The sequence below is a fragment of the Pseudophryne corroboree genome, unplaced genomic scaffold (genome assembly GCF_028390025.1).
Source record: "Pseudophryne corroboree isolate aPseCor3 unplaced genomic scaffold, aPseCor3.hap2 scaffold_783, whole genome shotgun sequence".
In the NCBI taxonomy this organism is placed as follows: Eukaryota; Metazoa; Chordata; class Amphibia; order Anura; family Myobatrachidae; genus Pseudophryne; species Pseudophryne corroboree.
The window spans coordinates 74,720-95,918 of record NW_026970362.1 but is presented as its reverse complement, the minus strand read 5'-3'; the positions used below and the strand labels follow the sequence as shown (position 1 = coordinate 95,918).

Here is a 21,199-nt window from a genome sequence, read left to right as displayed (position 1 = left end):
TGGTCTCAGATCCTCACAAAGAGTCAGAGTGTTTATTCTTTTCCCGCCGAGGATAGAATAAAGTGAAAGTCAACCCCTGGTCTACACGGGGCCCTGTCACAACGGATCGTATACAGGAAGCTAAGTGATATTTCTCTGACGTCCTAAGTGGATGCTGGGGACTCCGTCAGGACCATGGGGAATAGCGGCTCCGCAGGAGACAGGGCACAAAAGTAAAAGCTTTAGGATCAGGTGGTGTGTACTGGCTCCTCCCCCTATGACCCTCCTGCAAGCCTAAGTTAGATTTTTGTGCCCGGCCGAGAAGGGTGCAATCTAGGTGGCTCTCCTGAGCTGCTTAGAGTAAAAGTTTTGTTAGGTTTTTTATTTTCAGTGAGTCCTGCTGGCAACAGGCTCACTGCATCGAGGGACTTAGGGGAGAGAAGTGAACTCACCTGCGTGCAGGATGGATTGGCTTCTTAGGCTACTGGACACCATTAGCTCCAGAGGGAGTCGGAACACAGGTCTCACCCTGGGGTTCGTCCCGGAGCCGCGCCGCCGACCCCCTTGCAGATGCCGAAAAGTGAAGAGGTCCAGAAACCGTCGGCAGAAGACTTTTCAGTCTTCATAAGGTAGCGCACAGCACTGCAGCTGTGCGCCATTGTTGTCAGCACACTTCATAGCAGCGGTCACTGAGGGTGCAGGGCGCTGGGGGGGGCGCCCTGGGCAGCAATGATAGTACCTTATTCTGGCTAAAAATACATCACATATAGCCCCTGGGGGCTATATGGATGTATTTAACCCCTGCCAGGTCTCAGAAAAACGGGAGAAGAAGCCCGCCGAAAAGGGGGCGGGGCCTATTCTCCTCAGCACACAGCGCCATTTTCCCTCACAGAAATGCTGGTGGGAAGGCTCCCAGGCTCTCCCCTGCACTGCACTACAGAAACAGGGTTAAAACAGAGAGGGGGGGCACTTATTTGGCGATATGACTATATATATTAAAATGCTATAAGGGAAAAACACTTATATAAAGGTTGTCCCTGTATAATTATAGCGTTTTTGGTGTGTGCTGGCAAACTCTCCCTCTGTCTCCCCAAAGGGCTAGTGGGGTCCTGTCCTCTATCAGAGCATTCCCTGTGTGTGTGTGCTGTGTGTCGGTACGTGTGTGTCGACATGTATGAGGACGATGTTGGTGAGGAGGCGGAGCAATTGCCTGTAATGGTGATGTCACTCTCTAGGGAGTCGACACCGGAATGGATGGCTTATTTAGGGAATTACGTGATAATGTCAACACGCTGCAAGGTCGGTTGACGACATGAGACGGCCGGCAAAACAATTAGTACCTGTCCAAGCGTCTCAAACACCGTCAGGGGCTTTAAAACGCCCATTTACCTCAGTCGGTCGACACGGACACGGACTCCAGTGTCGACGGTGAAGAAACAAACGTATTTTCCATTTGGGCCACACGTTACATGTTAAGGGCAATGAAGGAGGTGTTACATATTTCTGATACTACAAGTACCACAAAAGAGGGTATTATGTGGGGTGTGAAAAAACTACCTGTAGTTTTTCCTGAATCAGATAAATTAAATGAAGTGTGTGATGATGCGTGGGTTTTCCCCGATAGAAAATTATTGGCGTTATACCCTTTCCCGCCAGAAGTTAGGGCGCGTTGGGAAACACCCCTTAGGGTGGATAAGGCGCTCACACGCTTATCAAAACAAGTGGCGTTACCGTCTCCAGATACGGCCGCCCTCAAGGAGCCAGCTGATAGGAGGCTGGAAAATATCCTAAAAAGTATATACACACATACTGGTGTTATACTGCGACCAGCGATCGCCTCAGCCTGGATGTGCAGCGCTGGGGTGGCTTGGTCGGATTCCCTGACTGAAAATATTGATACCCTTGACAGGGACAGTATTTTATTGACTATAGACACTCTGGCATCAAGAGTAAGTGCGATGTCCATATCTGCCAGAAGATGTTTATGGACACGACAGTGGTCAGGTGATGCAGATTCCAAACGGCACATGGAAGTATTGCCGTATAAAGGGGAGGAGTTATTTGGGGTCGGTCCATCGGACCTGGTGGCCACGGCAACAGCTGGAAAATCCACCTTTTTTACCCCAAGTCACATCTCAGCAGAAAAAGACACCGTCTTTTCAGCCTCAGTCCTTTCGTCCCCATAAGGGCAAGCAGGCAAAAGGCCAGTCATATCTGCCCAGGGATAGGGGAAAGGGAAGAAGACTGCAGCAGGCAGCCCATTCCCAGGAACAGAAGCCCTCCACCGCTTTTGCCAAGTCCTCAGCATGACGCTGGGGCCGTACAAGCGGACTCAGCTGCGGTGGGGGGTCGTCTCAAGAGTTTCAGCGCGCAGTGGGCTCACTCGCAAGTGGACCCCTGGATCCTACAAGTAGTATCCCAGGGGTACAGATTGGAGATTCGAGACGTCTCCCCCTCGCAGGTTCCTGAAGTCTGCTTTACCAACGTCTCCCTCCGACAGGGAGGCAGTATTGGAAACAATTCACAAGCTGTATTCCCAGCAGGTGATAATCAAAGTACCCCTCCTACAACAAGGAAAGGGGTATTATTCCACACTATATTGTGGTACTGAAGCCAGACGGCTCGGTGAGACCTATTCTAAATCTGAAATATTTGAACACTTACATACAAAGGTTCAAATCAAGATCACTCAGAGCAGTGATAGCGAACCAGGAAGAAGGGGACTATATGGTGTCCCTGGACATCAAGGATGCTTACCTCCATGTCCCAATTTGCCCTTCTCACCAAGGGTACCTCAGGTTCGTGGTACAAAACTGTCACTATCAGTTTCAGACGCTGCCGTTTGGATTGTCCACGGCACCCCGGGTCTTTACCAAGGTAATGGCCGAAATGATGATTCTTCTTCAAAGAAAAGGCGTCTTAATTATCCCTTACTTGGACGATCTCCTGATAAGGGCAAGGTCCAGAGAACAGTTGGAGGTCGGAGTAGCACTATCTCAAGTAGTTCTACGACAGCACGGGTGGATTCTAAATATTCCAAAATCGCAGCTGTCTCCGACGACACGTCTGCTGTTCCTAGGGATGATTCTGGACACAGTCCAGAAAAAGGTGTTTCTCCCGGAGGAGAAAGCCAGGGAGTTATCCGAGCTAGTCAGGAACCTCCTAAAACCAGGAAAAGTGTCAGTGCATCATTGCACAAGGGTCCTGGGAAAAATGGTGGCTTCTTACGAAGCGATTCCATTCGGCAGATTTCACGCAAGAACTTTTCAGTGGGATCTGCTGGAAAAATGGTCCGGATCGCATCTTCAGATGCATCAGCGGATAACCCTGTCTCCAAGGACAAGGGTGTCTCTTCTGTGGTGGCTGCAGAGTGCTCATCTACTAAAGGGCCACAGATTCGGCATTCAGGACTGGGTCCTGGTGACCACGGATGCCAGCCTGAAAGGCTGGGGAGCAGTCACACAAGGAAAAAATTTCCAGGGAGTGTGATCAAGTCTGGAGACTTCTCTCCACATAAATATACTGGAGCTAAGAGCAATTTACAAGGCTCTAAGCTTAGCAAGACCTCTGCTTCAAGGTCAGCCGGTATTGATCCAGTGGGACAACATCACGGCAGTCGCCCACGTAAACAGACTGGGCGGCACAAGAAGCAGGGGGCGGAAAATCATGTGTTAGCACTGTCAGCAGTGTTCATTCCGGGAGTGGACAACTGGGAAGCAGACTTCCTCAGCACGACCTCCACCCGGGAGAGTGGGGACTTCATCGGGAAGTCTTCCACATGATTGTGAACCGTTGGGAAAGACCAAAGGTGGACATGATGGCGTCCCGCCTGAACAAAAAACTGGACAGGTATTGCGCCAGGTCAAGAGACCCTCAGGCAATAGCTGTGGACGTTCTGGTAACACCGTGGGTGTACCAGTCGGTGTATGTGTTCCCTCCTCTGCTTCTCATACCTAAGGTACTGAGAATCATAAGAAGGAGAGGAGTAAGAACTATACTCGTGGCTCCGGATTGGCCAAGAAGGACTTGGTACCCGGAACTTCAAGAGATGCTCACAGAGGACTCATGGCCTCTGCCGCTAAGAAGGGACTTGCTTCAGCAAGTACCATGTCTGTTCCAAGACTTACCGCGGCTGCGTTTGACGGCATGGCGGTTGAACGCCGGATCCTAAGGGAAAAAGGCATTCCGGAAGAGGTCATCCCTACCCTGGTCAGAGCCAGGAAGGAGGTGACCGCACAACATTATCACCACATGTGGCGAAAATATGTTGCGTGGTGTGAGGCCAGGATGGCCCCACGAAGAAATTTCAACTCGGTCGATTCCTGCATTTCCTGCAAACAGGAGTGTCTATGGGCCTCAAATTGGGGTCCATTAAGGTTCAACTTTCGGCCCTGTCGATTTTCTTCCAGAAAGAATTGGCTTCAGTTCCTGAAGTCCAGAAGTTTGTCAAGGGAGTACTGCATATACAACCCCCTTTTGTGCCTCCAGTGGCACTGTGGGATCTCAACGTAGTTCTGGGATTCCTAAAATCACATTGGTTTAAACCGCTCAAATCTGTGGATTTGAAATATTTCACATGGAAAGTGACCATGATGTTGGCCCTGGCCTCGGCCAGGCGAGTGTCAGAATTGGCGGCTTTGTCTCACAAAAGCCCATATCTGATTGTCCATTCGGACAGGGCAGACCTGCGGACTCGTCCCCAGTTTCTCCCTAAGGTGGTGTCAGCGTTTCACCTGAACCAGCTTATTGTGGTACCTGCGGCTACTAGGGACTTGGAGGACTCCAAGTTGCTAGATGTTGTCAGGGCCCTGAAAATATAGGTTTCCAGGACGGCTGGAGTCAGGAAAACTGACTTGCTGTTATCCTGTATGCACCCAACAAACTGGGTGCTCTTGCTTCTAAGCAGACGATTGCTAGTTGGATGTGTAGTACAATTCAGCTTGCACATTCTGTGGCAGGCCTGCCACAGCCAAAATATGTAAATGCCCATTCCACAAGGAAGGTGGGCTCATCTTGGGCGGCTGCCCGAGGGGTCTCGGCTTTACAACTTTGCCGAGCTGCTACTTGGTGAGGGGCACACCCTGGCTGAGGAGGACCTGGAGTTCTCTCACTCGGTGCTGCAGAGTCATCCGCACTCTCCCGCCCGTTTGGGAGCTTTGGTATAATCCCCATGGTCCTGACGGAGTCCCCAGCATCCACTTAGGACGTCAGAGAAAATAAGAATTTACTTACCGATAATTCTATTTCTCGTAGTCCGTAGTGGATGCTGGGCGCCCATCCCAAGTGCGGATTGTCTGCAATACTTGTACATAGTTATTGTTACAAAAATCGGGTTATTATTGTTGTGAGCCATCTTTTCAGAGGCTCCTCTGTTATCATACTGTTACCTGGGTTCAGATCACAGGTTGTACGGTGTGATTGGTGTGGCTGGTATGAGTCTTACCCGGGATTCAAAATCCTTCCTTATTATGTACGCTCGTCCGGGCACAGTTTCCTAACTGAGGCTTGGAGGAGGGTCATAGGGGGAGGAGCCAGTGCACACCACCTGATCCTAAAGCTTTTACTTTTGTGCCCTGTCTCCTGCGGAGCCGCTATTCCCCATGGTCCTGACGGAGTCCCCAGCATCCACTACGGACTACGAGAAATAGAATTATCGGTAAGTAAATTCTTATTTTTAATTATATGCTTTGATGATATTTGCATTACATACGCATGGGGGAGTGTTACATTCAGAAATGGTCGGTTACCTTGGCATCCGATAAAATTACCCTAGAGAGAGAGGGGATGTTTCTTAGGTTGGGTCTTCTCTAGAACATTGCAGCATGCTGCCGTGCGACTACAGGAGGTGTGGGACTCTTGGGTGCACGGGCCACTTCCATGGCCCTCTCGAATGGGAGGGCGTTGTGGATTCACCAAGGGAATGCTGAGGCTGACTCCGAGAGATACTGGAGTATTTTCCCTATGAAGGTGTAACCGGTGTTGGGGATGCCTTGGTTAAGTTACTCTCAACAGATACCACTGGTAAGTCTACCTTCGTGTGATAGGTTCCCTCACAACGGTTGGTGACGCATTCTTTTGTGGGATGCAGTCATTTTAACCGGTTGGATACCGTTCTTTTTTCCCTTTCTTTGCAGATAGTGGAAGGTGACAAGGTAAGAGTTCTGCAGCCTTTTCAGGTTCGCAGAAGCGGATATCGTCATCTGTTTCTACCACATCCACCGCATGTCGCTGGGTCCATCTTGCTGGAGCCCACACCGGTGGGAACTCGTCTAATACTCTTCAGGCAGTCCTGGAATGGACCTTGGACCAGTGAGTTAATAATAGAATCCAAAGGGGGACATACTGGAGTTTCCAGATGATTCCCCTCACTGATTTTTCAAATAGATCTTACCAATTCTCCTCTGGAAGGGGAGGTAGTACGCGACGCCATACCAGAGTTGCGTCAGGATCAGGACATTGTCCTGCTGTCCCTGTCAAAAAAAAAAAAGGATTTCTACTTAAGAAGTTGAACTACAGGATGGAATCTCTCAGGCCAGGGATCTCCAACACGTATAAGAAGAAAGTGGGTTTAAATACGGTTTCATCCGCATTGAGCTTACCTGGGTTGATATTTAGGATTGTCTTTGCCATTTCACCGGAGTGATGGCAGTATGCTGGGTTTCTTTCAATAGTAAGAGCCATTATTATTCTGTACTGAGACGCTCTCCTGACTACGGCGAGGTCAAGAAACAAGTGGTACAATTTGTTGTTTCTCTCTGACTGTTCTTCAACACAGGGAATGGCTGTTGTTCCCAACGACGCAGATGTTGGAGGTGGTATCAGAGTAGATACTGAATGGTTGAAAGTTTGTTTTTTCCTGTGGAAAAGATCTGAGGATCCAGAGTCGGATCAGATTTGCAGTGACAACCCATCAATATGTTCCGTTGATGAAGAAGATGGTTGCGACCTAAGAGGCCTTTTCGGTGAGCAGGTTAAAGGGCAGAGTGGTTTTCATGGGACCAGTTGGGCATGTGGTCCGGGTCTCACCTGCACATGCACCGGAAAATAATCCTAAGGACCAGGATATCGCTCCTGTGGTGTCTACACAGTTCTCACATCCTAGAGGGACGAAGGTTCGGGATCCAGGATTAGATCCTGGTGTCCATGCATGAAGGTCTCCGAGGCTGGGGAGCAGTCTTTCCAAGGGAAGTATTTCCAGGGGAAAAGGTCAAGCTGGGAAGCTTATCTGCAATAAGCATTCTTGAATTAAGAGCTATTTACAACGAACATATGCTTCGTGATCTGCCCGTGTTAATTCTGTCGGACGACTTAACAGCAGTGGCGTAAGTAAGCCGCTAGGGCGGAACAAGGAGAAAAGCCACAATGGCAGAAGCCGCAAAAGTTTCCGCTGGGCGGAAAGGCAGGTAAACGCTATATTAGCTGTCTTCGTTCCGGATGTAGACGACGGAGAAATAGATTTCTATTTCGTCCCAGAGGATGTTGGGCTGCTCTAAGAACCATGGGGTATAGACGGGATCCGCAGGAGACATGGGCACTTTAAGACTTTAAAAAGGGGCGTGACCTGGCTCCTCCAGGGGGGGGGGCCCTGGGGAGTATATATTACCTCCTATATAAGGCTGGCTTAATCCTACAGTGCCCTGGCACTGACCCCTAACCCCCGCCGGCATGTAATTAAATAATAAAGGCGGGAAGAGGCGCGCCATGTTGGGGGCGGAGCTTCTTCCTCACAGCTCACTGGCGCCATTTCCTCCTCCACAAGCTGAAGTCGCTGGTCCTTCCTCTCCGCAGCAAGTAACAGGGGGCTAAAAAGACATAGAGGGGGCATATTTATTTATGTAAAACAAGCGCAGACAGCTCTGGGACATCTTTGGTGTTCACAGACCTGCTTATTTGGCACTGGGGTGTGAGCTGGCTTTTTCCCTTTGTGTTCCCTCACTGCTTGGTGTGTGCGCTGTTTCTCAGGTGTCGACATGTCGCAGGCTGATTATTCCTCTCCGGGGGACGATTTGTTGGGGACACCAAATGTTTTGGGAGTGGCCATGTCGGCACCGCCGACTGCAGATTGGTTAAATACTTTGAATGCTTTGCATGCTAGTGTCACATCATTAAATCAAAAGTTTGATGAGTCTGCGTCTCAATCCCAGGTGTGGAGAGAACAGTAGAGGACGCTTTATTACAGTTGCAAGACCCTGCAGGGTCACACAAACGTAGTTTTGACCAATTAGTTGACACAGGTACCGACACGGACTCTGATGCCGATGTTGATTATGCTGATTCCAGATTAGATCCAAGATTGGCTAAGAGTATTCAGTATATGATTGTAGCTGTTAAAGATATCTTGAATATTAATGAGGACCCTATTACACCTGAAACCAAGGTCCTGATTTACAAGGAGAAAAAGCGCTCGGTTACTTTTCCTCTTTGTTTTGAACTGAACGCTCTCTTTGATAGCATTAGAAATAACCCTGATAAAAAGTTTCAGATTCCTAAAAGAATCAACGTGGCATACCCTTTTCCCGAGTCGGATAGGGACCCGTGGGAGAATCCCCCCACTGTAGACAAAGCCCTGGCGCGTTTGTCAAAACAGGTAGCCCTCCCTGCAGCTCAGTCGACGACTCTTAAGGAGCCGGCGGACCGTAAGCACGTAAGCAGGAGGCTACCCTGAAGGCTATTTTCACTACTACAGGGACGTTGCTCAGGCCTCTTATTGCGTCCGCGTGGGTCAGTAGTGCTATTGAAAAGTGGGCAGACACTTTATCTTCTGATTGGGAGAATCTAGATAGAGATTCCATCCAGGTGACGCTGGGTTATATGAGAGATGCAGCTGCATACTTGAAAGAGGCTGTACGTGACGCTGGCCTCCTTAGTGCTAAGGCGAAGGCTATGTCCATTGCAGCTAGACGTGCGCTTTGGACTCATCAGTGGAATGCTGTTGCGGATTCCAAAAGGAACATGGAATCCCTTCCCTTCAAGGGAGGAGAACTTTACGGTGAAGGCCTTGCTGATTTAGTATCAGCAGCTACCGCGGGTAAATCTATCTTCTTACCCTCGGTTCCTACGCAGCAAAAGAAACAGCCAAATTATCAAATGCATTCCTTTCGGCCCAACAAGTATAGAAGGGGCCGAGGCAACTTCTTTCTGCTACCAGAGGTAGAGGAAAAAGGGCACCCACCTCCTCGGGTGTCCAGGAGCAGAGGTCCTCCCCGGCTCCTCCTAAACCCACCGCATGACGCCGGGTCCCCATTACAGGGACCCGCTCAGGTGGGGGCACGTCTCAGGTTTTTCAGTCAGGTCTGGGTTCGCTCGGGTCTAGACCCTTGGGTGTTGAAGATTGTATTCCAGGGGTACACACTGGAGTTTCAAGACGTGCCCCCTCGCCGGTTTTTCAAATCAGCCTTGCCAGCTTCACTGCAGGAAAGGGAACTAGTCTGCGGTGCAGTACAAAAATTGTGTCTGAATCAGGTTGTGGTCCCGGTACCCCTAGATCAGCAGGGGCAGGGCTTTTATTCAAGCCTCTTCGTGGTGCCGAAGCCGGACGGCTCGGTGAGATCTATTCTCAACCTGAAATCTCTCAACTTATTCCTAGAGAAACTCAAATTCAAGATGGAGTCTCTCAGAGCGGTGATCTCCAGTCTGGAGGAAGGAGAGTTCATGGTCTCCTTGGACATAAAGGACGCTTACCTTCATGTCCCCATTTATCCTCCTCACCAAAGATTCCTGAGGTTTGCTATCCAGGATACGCACTACCAGTTTCAGACGTTGCCGTTTGGTCTGTCTACGGCTCCGAGGATTTTTACCAAAGTAATGGTAGAAATGATGGTTCTCCTGCGCAGGCAAGGAGTTACAATTATCCCGTACTTGGACGATCTCCTGATAAAGGCGAAGTCCAAAGACAAGTTGTTACAGGACATTGCACTGTCCATGTCAGTTCTGCAACAGCACGGCTGGCTCCTGAACTTGCAAAAGTCACAGTTGATCCCGACAACCCGTTTGGCGTTTTTGGGCATGATTCTGGGCACGGTCCAGCTGAAGGTTTTTCTCCCTGTGGAGAAAGCTCTGGAAATTCAGAGTTTGGTAAAACTCTTATTGAAACCGAAAACGGTTTCCATTCATCACTGCATTCAATTGCTGGGAAAGATGGTGGCGGCATACAAGGCCCTCCAATTCGGGAGGTTCCATGCTAGAGTGTTTCAGTGGGATCTGTTGGACAAGTGGTCCGAATCCCACCTGCATATGCACCGGAAGATAATTCTATCTCCCAACACCAGGATCTCCCTCCTGTGGTGGCTCAACAGCTCTCATCTTGCAGGACATCGGTTCGGGATTCAGGACTGGATCTTAGTGACCACGGATGCAAGTCTCCGAGGTTGGGGGGCAGTCACTCGGGGGGTGACCTTCCAGGGAAGATGGTCAAGTCCAGAAACTCATCTTCACATCAACGTTCTGGAACTGAGGGCCATTTACAACGGCCTTCTACAAGCGGAACATCTTCTTCGAGACCTGCCTGTTCTGATTCAATCGGACAATGTCACGGCAGTAGCTTACATAAACCGCCAAGGCGGCACAAGAAGCAGAGCGGCAATGGCAGAAGCCACAAAGATTCTTCGCTGGGCGGAGAGGCATACAAGCGCTCTGTCGGCAATATTCATTCCGGGAGTGGACAACTGGGAAGCGGACTTCCTCAGCAGACACGACCTAAATCCAGGAGAGTGGAGCCTCCATCCGGAGGTCTGCACGCTGCTGTCAAAGCGATGGGGGGTTCCCCATATAGATATGATGGCGTCTCGCCTCAACAAGAAACTTCCGAGGTATTGTTCTTGGTCCAGGTACCCTCAGGCGGACACGGTGGATGCACTGACAACACCCTGGGTGTTCCCCTCAGTGTATGTGTTCCCTCCGGTTCCTCTCATCCCAAAGGTGCTTAGGCTTCTAAAAAGGACAAGCATTCCGGCGATCCTTGTGGTCCCGGACTGGCCAAGGAGAACTTGGTACCCGGATCTTCTGCCGTTACTGGTCGACGATCCCTGGCCTCTTCCTCTGCGCGAGGACCTGCTGCAGCAGGGGCCTTTCGTCTATCAAGACTTACAGCGGCTACGTTTGACGGCATGGCGGTTGAACGCCAGATTTTAGCCCAAAAGGGTATTCCTAGTGAAGTCATACCTACTCTTATCCTGGCCAGGAAGGGTGTGACGTCGAAGCACTATCACCGTATTTGGAGGAAATATATTTCCTGGTGCGAGTCCAAGAAAGCTCATGTGGAGAAATTTGACCTTAGCCGTTTTCTCCATTTTCTACAAAATGGTGTGGATGCGGGCCTTAAATTGGGCTCCATTAAAGTACAGATTTCTGCTTTGTCCATTTTCTTTCAGAAACAACTGGCCTCACTTCCTGAGGTGCAGACCTTTGTGAAAGGGGTACTGCATATCCAACTTCCTTTTGTGCCCCCTGTGGCGCCTTGGGACCTTAACGTGGTGTTATCATTCCTGCAGTCACATTGGTTTGAACCTTTAAGTAAAGTGGAGTTGAAATGCCTCACTTGGAAGGTTGTCATTTTAATGGCATTGGTATCCGCTAGGCGGGTGTCAGAGTTGGCGGCCTTGTCTCACAAGAGCCCTTATTTGATCTTCCATGAAGATCGTGCTGAGTTAAGAACTCGGCAACAATTTCTGCCAAAGGTGGTTTCCTCTTTTCATATTAACCAACCTATTGTGGTGCCAGTGGCTACTGGCGCTTTGGCTGCGGATAAGTCTCTGGATGTGGTCAGAGCCTTGAAAATCTTTGTAGCCAGAACGGCTCCATTGCGGAAAACAGAGTCTCTGTTTATTTTATACAATAAGATTGGATGTCCTGCTTCCAAGCAGACCATTGCACGCTGGATTTGTCAAACAATTTAGCAGGCTCATTCCGCGGCAGGCTTGCCGTTACCGAAATCGGTGAATGCCCATTCCACTAGGAAGGCGGGCTCCTCCTGGGCGGCTGCCCGGGGTGTCTCGGCATTGCAACTTTGCCGAGCTGCTACTTGGTCGGGGTCAAACACGTTTGCTAAGTTTTACAAGTTTGATACCTTGGCCGATGAAGACCTTAGTTTTGGTCTATCGGTGCTGCAGAGTCGTCCGCACTCTCCCGCCCATTTTTAGAGCTTTGGTATAATCCCCATGGTTCTTTGAGCAGCCCAACATCCTCTAGGACGAAATAGAAAATAGGATTTTGAATACCTACCGGTAAATCCTTTTCTAGGAGTCCGTAGAGGATGTTGGGCGCCCGTCCCCGTGCGTACTGTTTCTGCAGTGTAGTTTTGATTAAACACAGTTGGTGTTATGGTTGTTTTTTTTCAGCTTCTTGCTGAATCTTGTTCATGTCCGTTGACATGTGTTCAGTTATCTGCCATGTTGTACGGCATGCTTATGGCGTGAGCTGGTGTTGTGCTCACCTTTGTTGTTAATTCCTTTCCTCGAAATGTCCGTCTCGCCGGGCACAGTTCCAAACTGAGTCTAGTGGGGGATAAAGAGGGAGGAGCCAGGTCACGCCCCTTTTGAAAGTCTTAAAGTGCCCATGTCTCCTGCGGATCCCGTCTATACCCCATGGTTCTTTGAGCAGCCCAACATCCTCTGCGGACTCATAGAAGAGGATTTACCGGTAGGTATTCAAAATCCTATTTTCCTCTGCAGACGCAATCTCCATCCGGGAGAAATGCAGTCGTCATCGAGAAGTTTTCACAGAAGTGACAAGTCTTTGAGGAGTGCCTCAATTGGACATGATGGCGTCTCGCCTCAACGAGAGACCTCAGGGATATTGTTCCAGGTCAAGGGACACTTAAGCTATATCAGTTGACGCCCTCGTGACACCTTGGGTGTTTTCAGTCAGTCTATGTGTCCCCTCCACTTTCACTCTTTCCTAAGGTGATACACATAAGAAGAACAAAGGTTCATGCGATCCTCATTGTTCCGGTCTAGTCAAGGAGGGCTTGGTATCCAGATCTTCAAGACTTACTCATAGAAGATCCAGAGCCTTTTTCTTCTACGAGAGAACCTGTTGCAGCAGGGACCGGGCGTGTATCAAGACTTACTGCGGCTGCATTTGACGGCAGGGCGTTTGTACGCAATATCCTAGTCTGAAAGGGTATTTCCGGTGAAGTCATTCCCACTTTGCTTCGAGCTAGGAAAGGAGTAACGGTGAAGCTTTAGCTCCATATTTGGAGGAAGTAGGTGTCTTGGTGTGAATCCTGGAAGGCTCCTACAGAAGAATTCAGCTGAGTTGTTTTTCTCCATTCTTTGCAAGCAGGTGTGGATGCTGGCCTAAAGTTAGGCTCCATTTCAGTGCGGTGTTCGGCCTTATACATTTTTACGGATGTTCAGACTTTTGTGAAAGGAGTGCTGCACATCCAACCTCCGTTTGTGCCCCCGCTGGCACCGTGGGTCCTTAACGTGGTGTTGCAATTTCTTATGTCACACTGGTTGGAACCTTTATGAAAGGTTGTGTTAAAATTTCTCTCTTGGAAGGTGGTCATGTTATTGGCCTTGGCATCCGCAAGGCGGGTGCCGGAAGTAGCGGCTTTGTCTCACAAGAGCCCCTATTTGATCTTCCATGTGGCTAGAGAGGAATTGAGAACTCGGTAAATAGTTCTGCCAAAAGTGGTTTCTGTGTTTCGCAGAAACCAGCCTATTTTGATGCCTGTGGTTACTTAAGCATTGGCTGATTCAAAGTCTCTCGATGTAGTCAGGGCTTTGAAAATTTATGTCGCCAGAGCGGCTCAGATTGGGGAAACAGAGGCTCTGTTTGTCCTGTATGCTCCCAGCAAAATTGGCGCGCCTGTTTCTATGCAGTCTGTTGCACGCTAGATCTGTGATACGATTCGGCGGGCTCGTTCTACGGCTGGATTGCCATTACCGAAGTCGTGGTGACTCATTCTTCTAGGAGGATGGGCTCTTCTTGGGCGGATGCCCGAGGAGTCTCGGCGGTTCAACTTTGCCGAGCGTCTACTTGGTCGGGTTGAAACACTTTTGGTAAGTTCTACACGTTTGATACCCTGGCTGATGGGGACCTCATGTTTGCTCAATCGGTGCTGCAGAGTCATCCGCACTCTCCCGCCCGGTCTGAAGCTTTGGTATAATCCCCATGGTCCTTACGGAGTTCCCAGCATCCTCTAGAACGTCTGAGAAAATAGGATTTTAATATCTACTGGTAAATCCTTTTCTCTAAGTCCGTAGAGGATGCTGGGCGCCCTTCCCAGTGCGTACTGTGTCTGCAGTTATTGGTTATGGTTACACTCTTGTGGTGGTTCTTTTCTGTCAGGCTGTTGCTGACGTTGTTCATGCCATGGTATGCGGTGTCTTATTATTGGTTGTGTTGACACACAGGTTGTGTTACACATTCTCTCAGCATGTGGCTGTGTATCCTTCATGCCGTTGGCTGGTGTTCTATTGAATGCCACGTTCTGCGGTATGTTCGGGGTGTGAGCTGGTATGACACTTACCGTGTTTAAACAATAAATTCTTTCCTCGAAATGTCCGTCTCCCTGGGCACAGTTCTCTAACTGGAGTCTGGAGGAGGGGCATAGAGGGAGGAGCCAGGTCACACCCATTCAAAGTCTTAATAATAATAATAATAATAATTTTATTTATATAGCGCTCTTTCTCCAACAGGACTCAAGGCGCTTTACAGACATCAAAAACAATGCACATGATACAGAGGATTTGAGTAATACAACAATAGACAAGCAACACAGACATAAAAGAAAACCTTAAGCACACAGTGCAGGACTGGTGGAGGCATTTTGGGTAATAACTTCCAAGGGTTTTGTATTCCACCCTCACAAGGTACCAGGTGCGGCAGCCATCTTGGGCGCTCAGCGTAGGAGTACCCAGGGTGGAATAGTCCACCCTAGAAGAGATGACACAAAATGGGGGTGATTTCAGAGTCCTACAGTTCAGAGTAGGGTTCCATCAAAACCACAAGGTCCATGTATTTTTCATCCCATCCACAAGTGTACCAGATGGGGCAGCCATGTTGGGCGCACTTTGAAGGTTACACTGTGGGAGGTGAGCAATAAAAGGGCCAAGTTCATATATGGGAAGACTGATGCTTATGTAGTAGTAGTAGTATGATGAGTCTTATAGTGTGCCCATGTCTCCTGCGGATCCCGTCTATACCCCATGGTCCTTACGGAGTCCCCAGCATCCTCTACGGACTAAGAGAAAAAGGATTTACCGGTAGGTATCAAAATCCTATTTTAGTCATCAATGTGGCTTGTTATGTTATCATTGTGTCATACCCTCTGGTACAGGCAGGTGTGTCATTGTGTCATACCCTCTGGTACAGGCAGGTGTGTCATTGTGTCATACTCTCTGGTACAGGCAGGTGTGTCATGCCCTGTGGCACAGGCAGGTGTGTCATTGTGTCACGCCCTGTGGCACAGGCAGGTGTGTCATTGTGTCACGCCCTGTGGCACGGGCAGGTGTGTCATTGTGTCACGCCCTGTGGTACAGGCAGGTGTGTCATTGTGTCATGCCCTGTGGCACAGGCAGGTGTGTCGTGTCACGCCCTGTGGCACAGGCAGGTGTGTCATTGTGTCATGCCCTGTGGCACAGGCAGGTGTGTCATTGTGTCACGCCCTGTGGCACAGGCAGGTGTGTCATTGTGTCATGCCCTGTGGCACAGGCAGGTGTGTTATTGTGTCACGCCCTGTGGTACAGGCAGGTGTATCATTGTGAGCCTGACTTGTGAGAGCGTCACAGAGTGTGTCTTCACTCTTCTTTATGATCACAGAAATGTGTCAGCCGTGGAGAGCTGCAGGTCTCCCTGTCTTATCAGCCAGTCGCACAACGGATGACAGTCGTCGTACTGAAAGCCAAACACCTGCCAAGGATGGACATTACAGGCCTCTCAGGTAGCAGCTATTTATCCTTTACACACTGCTCCTGTCTGCCCCGGGTCCTACTGCCCTCCATCCTGCCGTCCCTCACTCCCCCTGCCCCAGGCTTCTACCGCTCTCCATCCTGCCGTCCCTCACTCCCCCTGCCCCAGGCTTCTACCGCTCTCCATCTTGCCTTCCCTCACTGCCCCAGGCTTCTACCGCTCTCCATCCTGCCTTTCCTCACTCCCCCTGCCCCTGGCTTCTACCGCTCTCCATCCTGCCTTCCCTCACTCCCCCTGCCCCAGGCTTCTTCCGCTCTCCATCCTGCCGTCCCTCACTCCCCCTGCCCCAGGCTTCTACCGCTCTCCATCCTGCCTTTCCTCACTCCCCCTGCCTTCTTCCGCTCTCCATCCTGCCGTCCCTCACTCCCCCTGCCCCAGGCTTCTACCGCTCTCCATCCTGCCGTCCCTCACTCCCCCTGCCCCAGGCTTCTACCGCTCTCCATCCTGCCTTCCCTCACTGCCCCAGGCTTCTACCGCTCTCCATCCTGCCTTCCCTCACTGCCCCTGGCTTCTTCCGCTCTCCATCCTGCCGTCTCTCACTCCCCCTGCCTTCTACCGCTCTCCATCCTGCCTTCCCTCACTCCCCCTGCCCCAGGCTTCTACCGCTCTCCATCCTGCCTTTCCTCACTCCCCCTGCCCCTGGCTTCTTCCGCTCTCCATCCTGCTTTCTCTCACTCCCCCTGCCCCAGGCTTCTACCGCTCTCCATCCTGCCGTCCCTCACTCCCCCTGCCCCAGGCTTCTACCGCTCTCCATCCTGCCGTCCCTCACTCCCCCTGCCCCAGGCTTCTACCGCTCTCCATCCTGCCGTCTCTCACTCCCCCTGCCCAAGGGCTTCTACCACTCTCCATCCTGCCGTCCCTCACTCCCCCTGCCCCAGGCTTCTACCGCTCTCCATCTTGCCTTCCCTCACTGCCCCAGGCTTCTACCGCTCTCCATCCTGCCTTCCCTCACACCCCCTGCCCCGGCTCCTACCGCACTCCATCCTGCCTTTCCTCACTCCCCCTGCCCCAGGCTTCTACCGCTCTCCATCCTGCCTTTCCTCACTGCCCCTGCCCCAGGCTTCTACCGCTCTCCATCCTGCCTTTCCTCACTGCCCCTGCCCCAGGCTTCTACCGCTCTCCATCCTGCCTTCCCTCACTCCCCCTGCCCCAGGCTTCTACCGCTCTCCATCCTGCCGTCTCTCACTCCCCCTGCCCCAGGCTTCTACCGCTCTCCATCCTGCCTTCCCTCACTCCCCCTGCCCCAGGCTTCTACCGCTCTCCATCCTGCCTTCCCTCACTCACCCTGCCCCAGGCTTCTACCGCTCTCCATCCTGCCTTCCCTCACTCCCCCTGCCCCGGCTCCTACCGCTCTCCATCCTGCCTTTCCTCACTCCCCCTGCCCCAGGCTTCTACCGCTCTCCATCCTGCCGTCCCTCACTCCCCCTGCCCCAGGCTTCTACCGCTTTCCATCCTGCCTTCCCTCACTGCCCCAGGCTTCTACCGCTCTCCATCCTGCCTTCCCTCACTGCCCCTGGCTTCTACCACTCTCCATCCTGCCTTCCCTCACTCCCCCTGCCCCAGGCTTCTACCGCTCTCCATCCTGCCGTCCCTCACTCCCCCTGCCCCAGGCTTCTACCGCTCTCCATCTTGCCTTCCCTCACTGCCCCAGGCTTCTACCGCTCTCCATCCTGCCTTCCCTCACTCCCCCTGCCCCTGGCTTCTTCCGCTCTCCATCCTGCCGTCCCTCACTCCCCCTGCCCCAGGCTTCTACCGCTCTCCATCCTGCCTTCCCTCACTCCCCCTGCCCCAGGTTTCTACCGCTCTCCATCCTGCCTTCCCTCACTCACCCTGCCCCAGGCTTCTACCGCTCTCCATCCTGCCTTCCCTCACTCCCCCTGCCCCAGGCTTCTACCGCTCTCCATCCTGCCGTCCCTAACTCCCCCTGCCCCAGGCTTCTACCGCTCTCCATCCTGCCTTCCCTCACTGCCCCTGCCCCGGCTCCTACCGCTCTCCATCCTGCCTTCCCTCACTGCCCCTGCCCCGGCTCCTACCGCTCTCCATCCTGCCTTTCCTCACTCCCCCTGCCCCAGGCTTATACCGCTCTCCATCCTGCCGTCCCTCACTCCCCCTGCCCCAGGCTTCTACCGCTCTCCATCCTGCCTTCCCTCACTCACCCTGCCCCAGGCTTCTACCGCTCTCCATCTTGCCTTCCCTCACTGCCCCAGGCTTCTACCGCTCTCCATCCTGCCTTCCCTCACACCCCCTGCCCCGGCTCCTACCGCTCTCCATCCTGCCTTTCCTCACTCCCCCTGCCCCAGGCTTCTACTGCTCTCCAACCTGCCGTCCCTCACTCCCCCTGCCCCAGGCTTCTACCGCTCTCCATCCTGCCGTCCCTCACTCCCCCTGCCCCAGGCTTCTACCGCTCTCCATCTTGCCTTCCCTCACTGCCCCAGGCTTCTACCGCTCTCCATCCTGCCTTCCCTCACTCCCCCTGCCCCTGGCTTCTTCCGCTCTCCATCCTGCCGTCCCTCACTCCCCCTGCCCCAGGCTTCTACCGCTCTCCATCCTGCCTTCCCTCACTCCCCCTGCCCCAGGCTTCTACCGCTCTCCATCCTGCCTTCCCTCACTCACCCTGCCCCAGGCTTCTACCGCTCTCCATCCTGCCTTCCCTCACTCCCCCTGCCCCAGGCTTCTACCGCTCTCCATCCTGCCTTCCCTCACTCCCCCTGCCCCAGGCTTCTACCGCTCTCCATCCTGCCTTCCCTCACTCCCCCTTCCCCGGCTCCTACCGCTCTCCATCCTGCCTTTCCTCACTCCCCCTGCCCCAGGCTTATACCGCTCTCCATCCTGCCGTCCCTCACTCCCCCTGCCCCAGGCTTCTACCGCTCTCCATCCTGCCTTCCCTCACTCCCCCTGCCCCAGGCTTCTACCGCTCTCCATCCTGCCTTCCCTCACTCACCCTGCCCCAGGCTTCTACCGCTCTCCATCTTGCCTTCCCTCACTGCCCCAGGCTTCTACCGCTCTCCATCCTGCCGTCCCTCACTCCCCCTGCCCCAGGCTTCTACCGCTCTCCATCTTGCCTTCCCTCACTGCCCCAGGCTTCTACCGCTCTCCATCCTGCCTTCCCTCACACCCCCTGCCCCGGCTCCTACCGCTCTCCATCCTGCCTTTCCTCACTCCCCCTGCCCCTGGCTTCTTCCGCTCTCCATCCTGCCGTCCCTCACTCCCCCTGCCCCAGGCTTCTACCGCTCTCCATCCTGCCTTCCCTCACTCCCCCTGCCCCAGGCTTCTTCCGCTCTCCATCCTGCCGTCCCTCACTCCCCCTGCCCCAGGCTTCTACCGCTCTCCATCCTGCCTTTCCTCACTCCCCCTGCCTTCTTCCGCTCTCCATCCTGCCGTCCCTCACTCCCCCTGCCCCAGGCTTCTACCGCTCTCCATCCTGCCGTCCCTCACTCCCCCTGCCCCAGGCTTCTACCGCTCTCCATCCTGCCTTCCCTCACTGCCCCAGGCTTCTACCGCTCTCCATCCTGCCTTCCCTCACTGCCCCTGGCTTCTTCCGCTCTCCATCCTGCCGTCTCTCACTCCCCCTGCCTTCTACCGCTCTCCATCCTGCCTTCCCTCACTCCCCCTGCCCCAGGCTTCTACCGCTCTCCATCCTGCCTTTCCTCACTCCCCCTGCCCCTGGCTTCTTCCGCTCTCCATCCTGCTTTCTCTCACTCCCCCTGCCCCAGGCTTCTACCGCTCTCCATCCTGCCGTCCCTCACTCCCCCTGCCCCAGGCTTCTACCGCTCTCCATCCTGCCGTCCCTCACTCCCCCTGCCCCAGGCTTCTACCGCTCTCCATCCTGCCGTCTCTCACTCCCCCTGCCCAAGGGCTTCTACCACTCTCCATCCTGCCGTCCCTCACTCCCCCTGCCCCAGGCTTCTACCGCTCTCCATCTTGCCTTCCCTCACTGCCCCAGGCTTCTACCGCTCTCCATCCTGCCTTCCCTCACACCCCCTGCCCCGGCTCCTACCGCTCTCCATCCTGCCTTTCCTCACTCCCCCTGCCCCAGGCTTCTACCGCTCTCCATCCTGCCTTTCCTCACTGCCCCTGCCTTCTACCGCTCTCCATCCTGCCTTTCCTCACTGCCCCTGCCCCAGGCTTCTACCGCTCTCCATCCTGCCTTCCCTCACTCCCCCTGCCCCAGGCTTCTACCGCTCTCCATCCTGCCGTCTCTCACTCCCCCTGCCCCAGGCTTCTACCGCTCTCCATCCTGCCTTCCCTCACTCCCCCTGCCCCAGGCTTCTACCGCTCTCCATCCTGCCTTCCCTCACTCACCCTGCCCCAGGCTTCTACCGCTCTCCATCCTGCCTTCCCTCACTCCCCCTGCCCCGGCTCCTACCGCTCTCCATCCTGCCTTTCCTCACTCCCCCTGCCCCAGGCTTCTACCGCTCTCCATCCTGCCGTCCCTCACTCCCCCTGCCCCAGGCTTCTACCGCTTTCCATCCTGCCTTCCCTCACTGCCCCAGGCTTCTACCGCTCTCCATCCTGCCTTCCCTCACTGCCCCTGGCTTCTACCACTCTCCATCCTGCCTTCCCTCACTCCCCCTGCCCCAGGCTTCTACCGCTCTCCATCCTGCCGTCCCTCACTCCCCCTGCCCCAGGCTTCTACCGCTCTCCATCTTGCCTTCCCTCACTGCCCCAGGCTTCTACCGCTCTCCATCCTGCCTTCCCTCACTCCCCCTGCCCCTGGCTTCTTCCGCTCTCCATCCTGCCGTCCCTCACTCCCCCTGCCCCAGGCTTCTACCGCTCTCCATCCTGCCTTCCCTCACTCCCCCTGCCCCAGGTTTCTACCGCTCTCCATCCTGCCTTCCCTCACTCACCCTGCCCCAGGCTTCTACCGCTCTCCATCCTGCCTTCCCTCACTCCCCCTGCCCCAGGCTTCTACCGCTCTCCATCCTGCCGTCCCTAACTCCCCCTGCCCCAGGCTTCTACCGCTCTCCATCCTGCCTTCCCTCACTGCCCCTACCCCGGCTCCTACCGCTCTCCATCCTGCCTTCCCTCACTGCCCCTGCCCCGGCTCCTACCGCTCTCCATCCTGCCTTTCCTCACTCCCCCTGCCCCAGGCTTATACCGCTCTCCATCCTGCCGTCCCTCACTCCCCCTGCCCCAGGCTTCTACCGCTCTCCATCCTGCCTTCCCTCACTCACCCTGCCCCAGGCTTCTACCGCTCTCCATCTTGCCTTCCCTCACTGCCCCAGGCTTCTACCGCTCTCCATCCTGCCTTCCCTCACACCCCCTGCCCCGGCTCCTACCGCTCTCCATCCTGCCTTTCCTCACT

The 21,199-nt window shown here is 53.5% G+C and overlaps 1 protein-coding gene across 3 annotated transcripts in view; it reads left to right on the top strand.

The window, feature by feature from the left end:
* The window catches only part of SYT11 (synaptotagmin 11), a 100,805-nt gene that overhangs the window by 67,379 nt on the left and 12,227 nt on the right, over nt 1-21,199 (top strand). For 2 of the 3 annotated variants that reach the window (XM_063954892.1, XM_063954890.1), the window contains exon 3: nt 15,745-15,868. In XM_063954892.1, coding sequence (XP_063810962.1) covers nt 15,745-15,868 — 124 coding nt within the window. The remainder of the gene's footprint in view (nt 1-15,744; nt 15,869-21,199) is intronic. The other variant, XM_063954891.1, reaches the window with a different exon arrangement.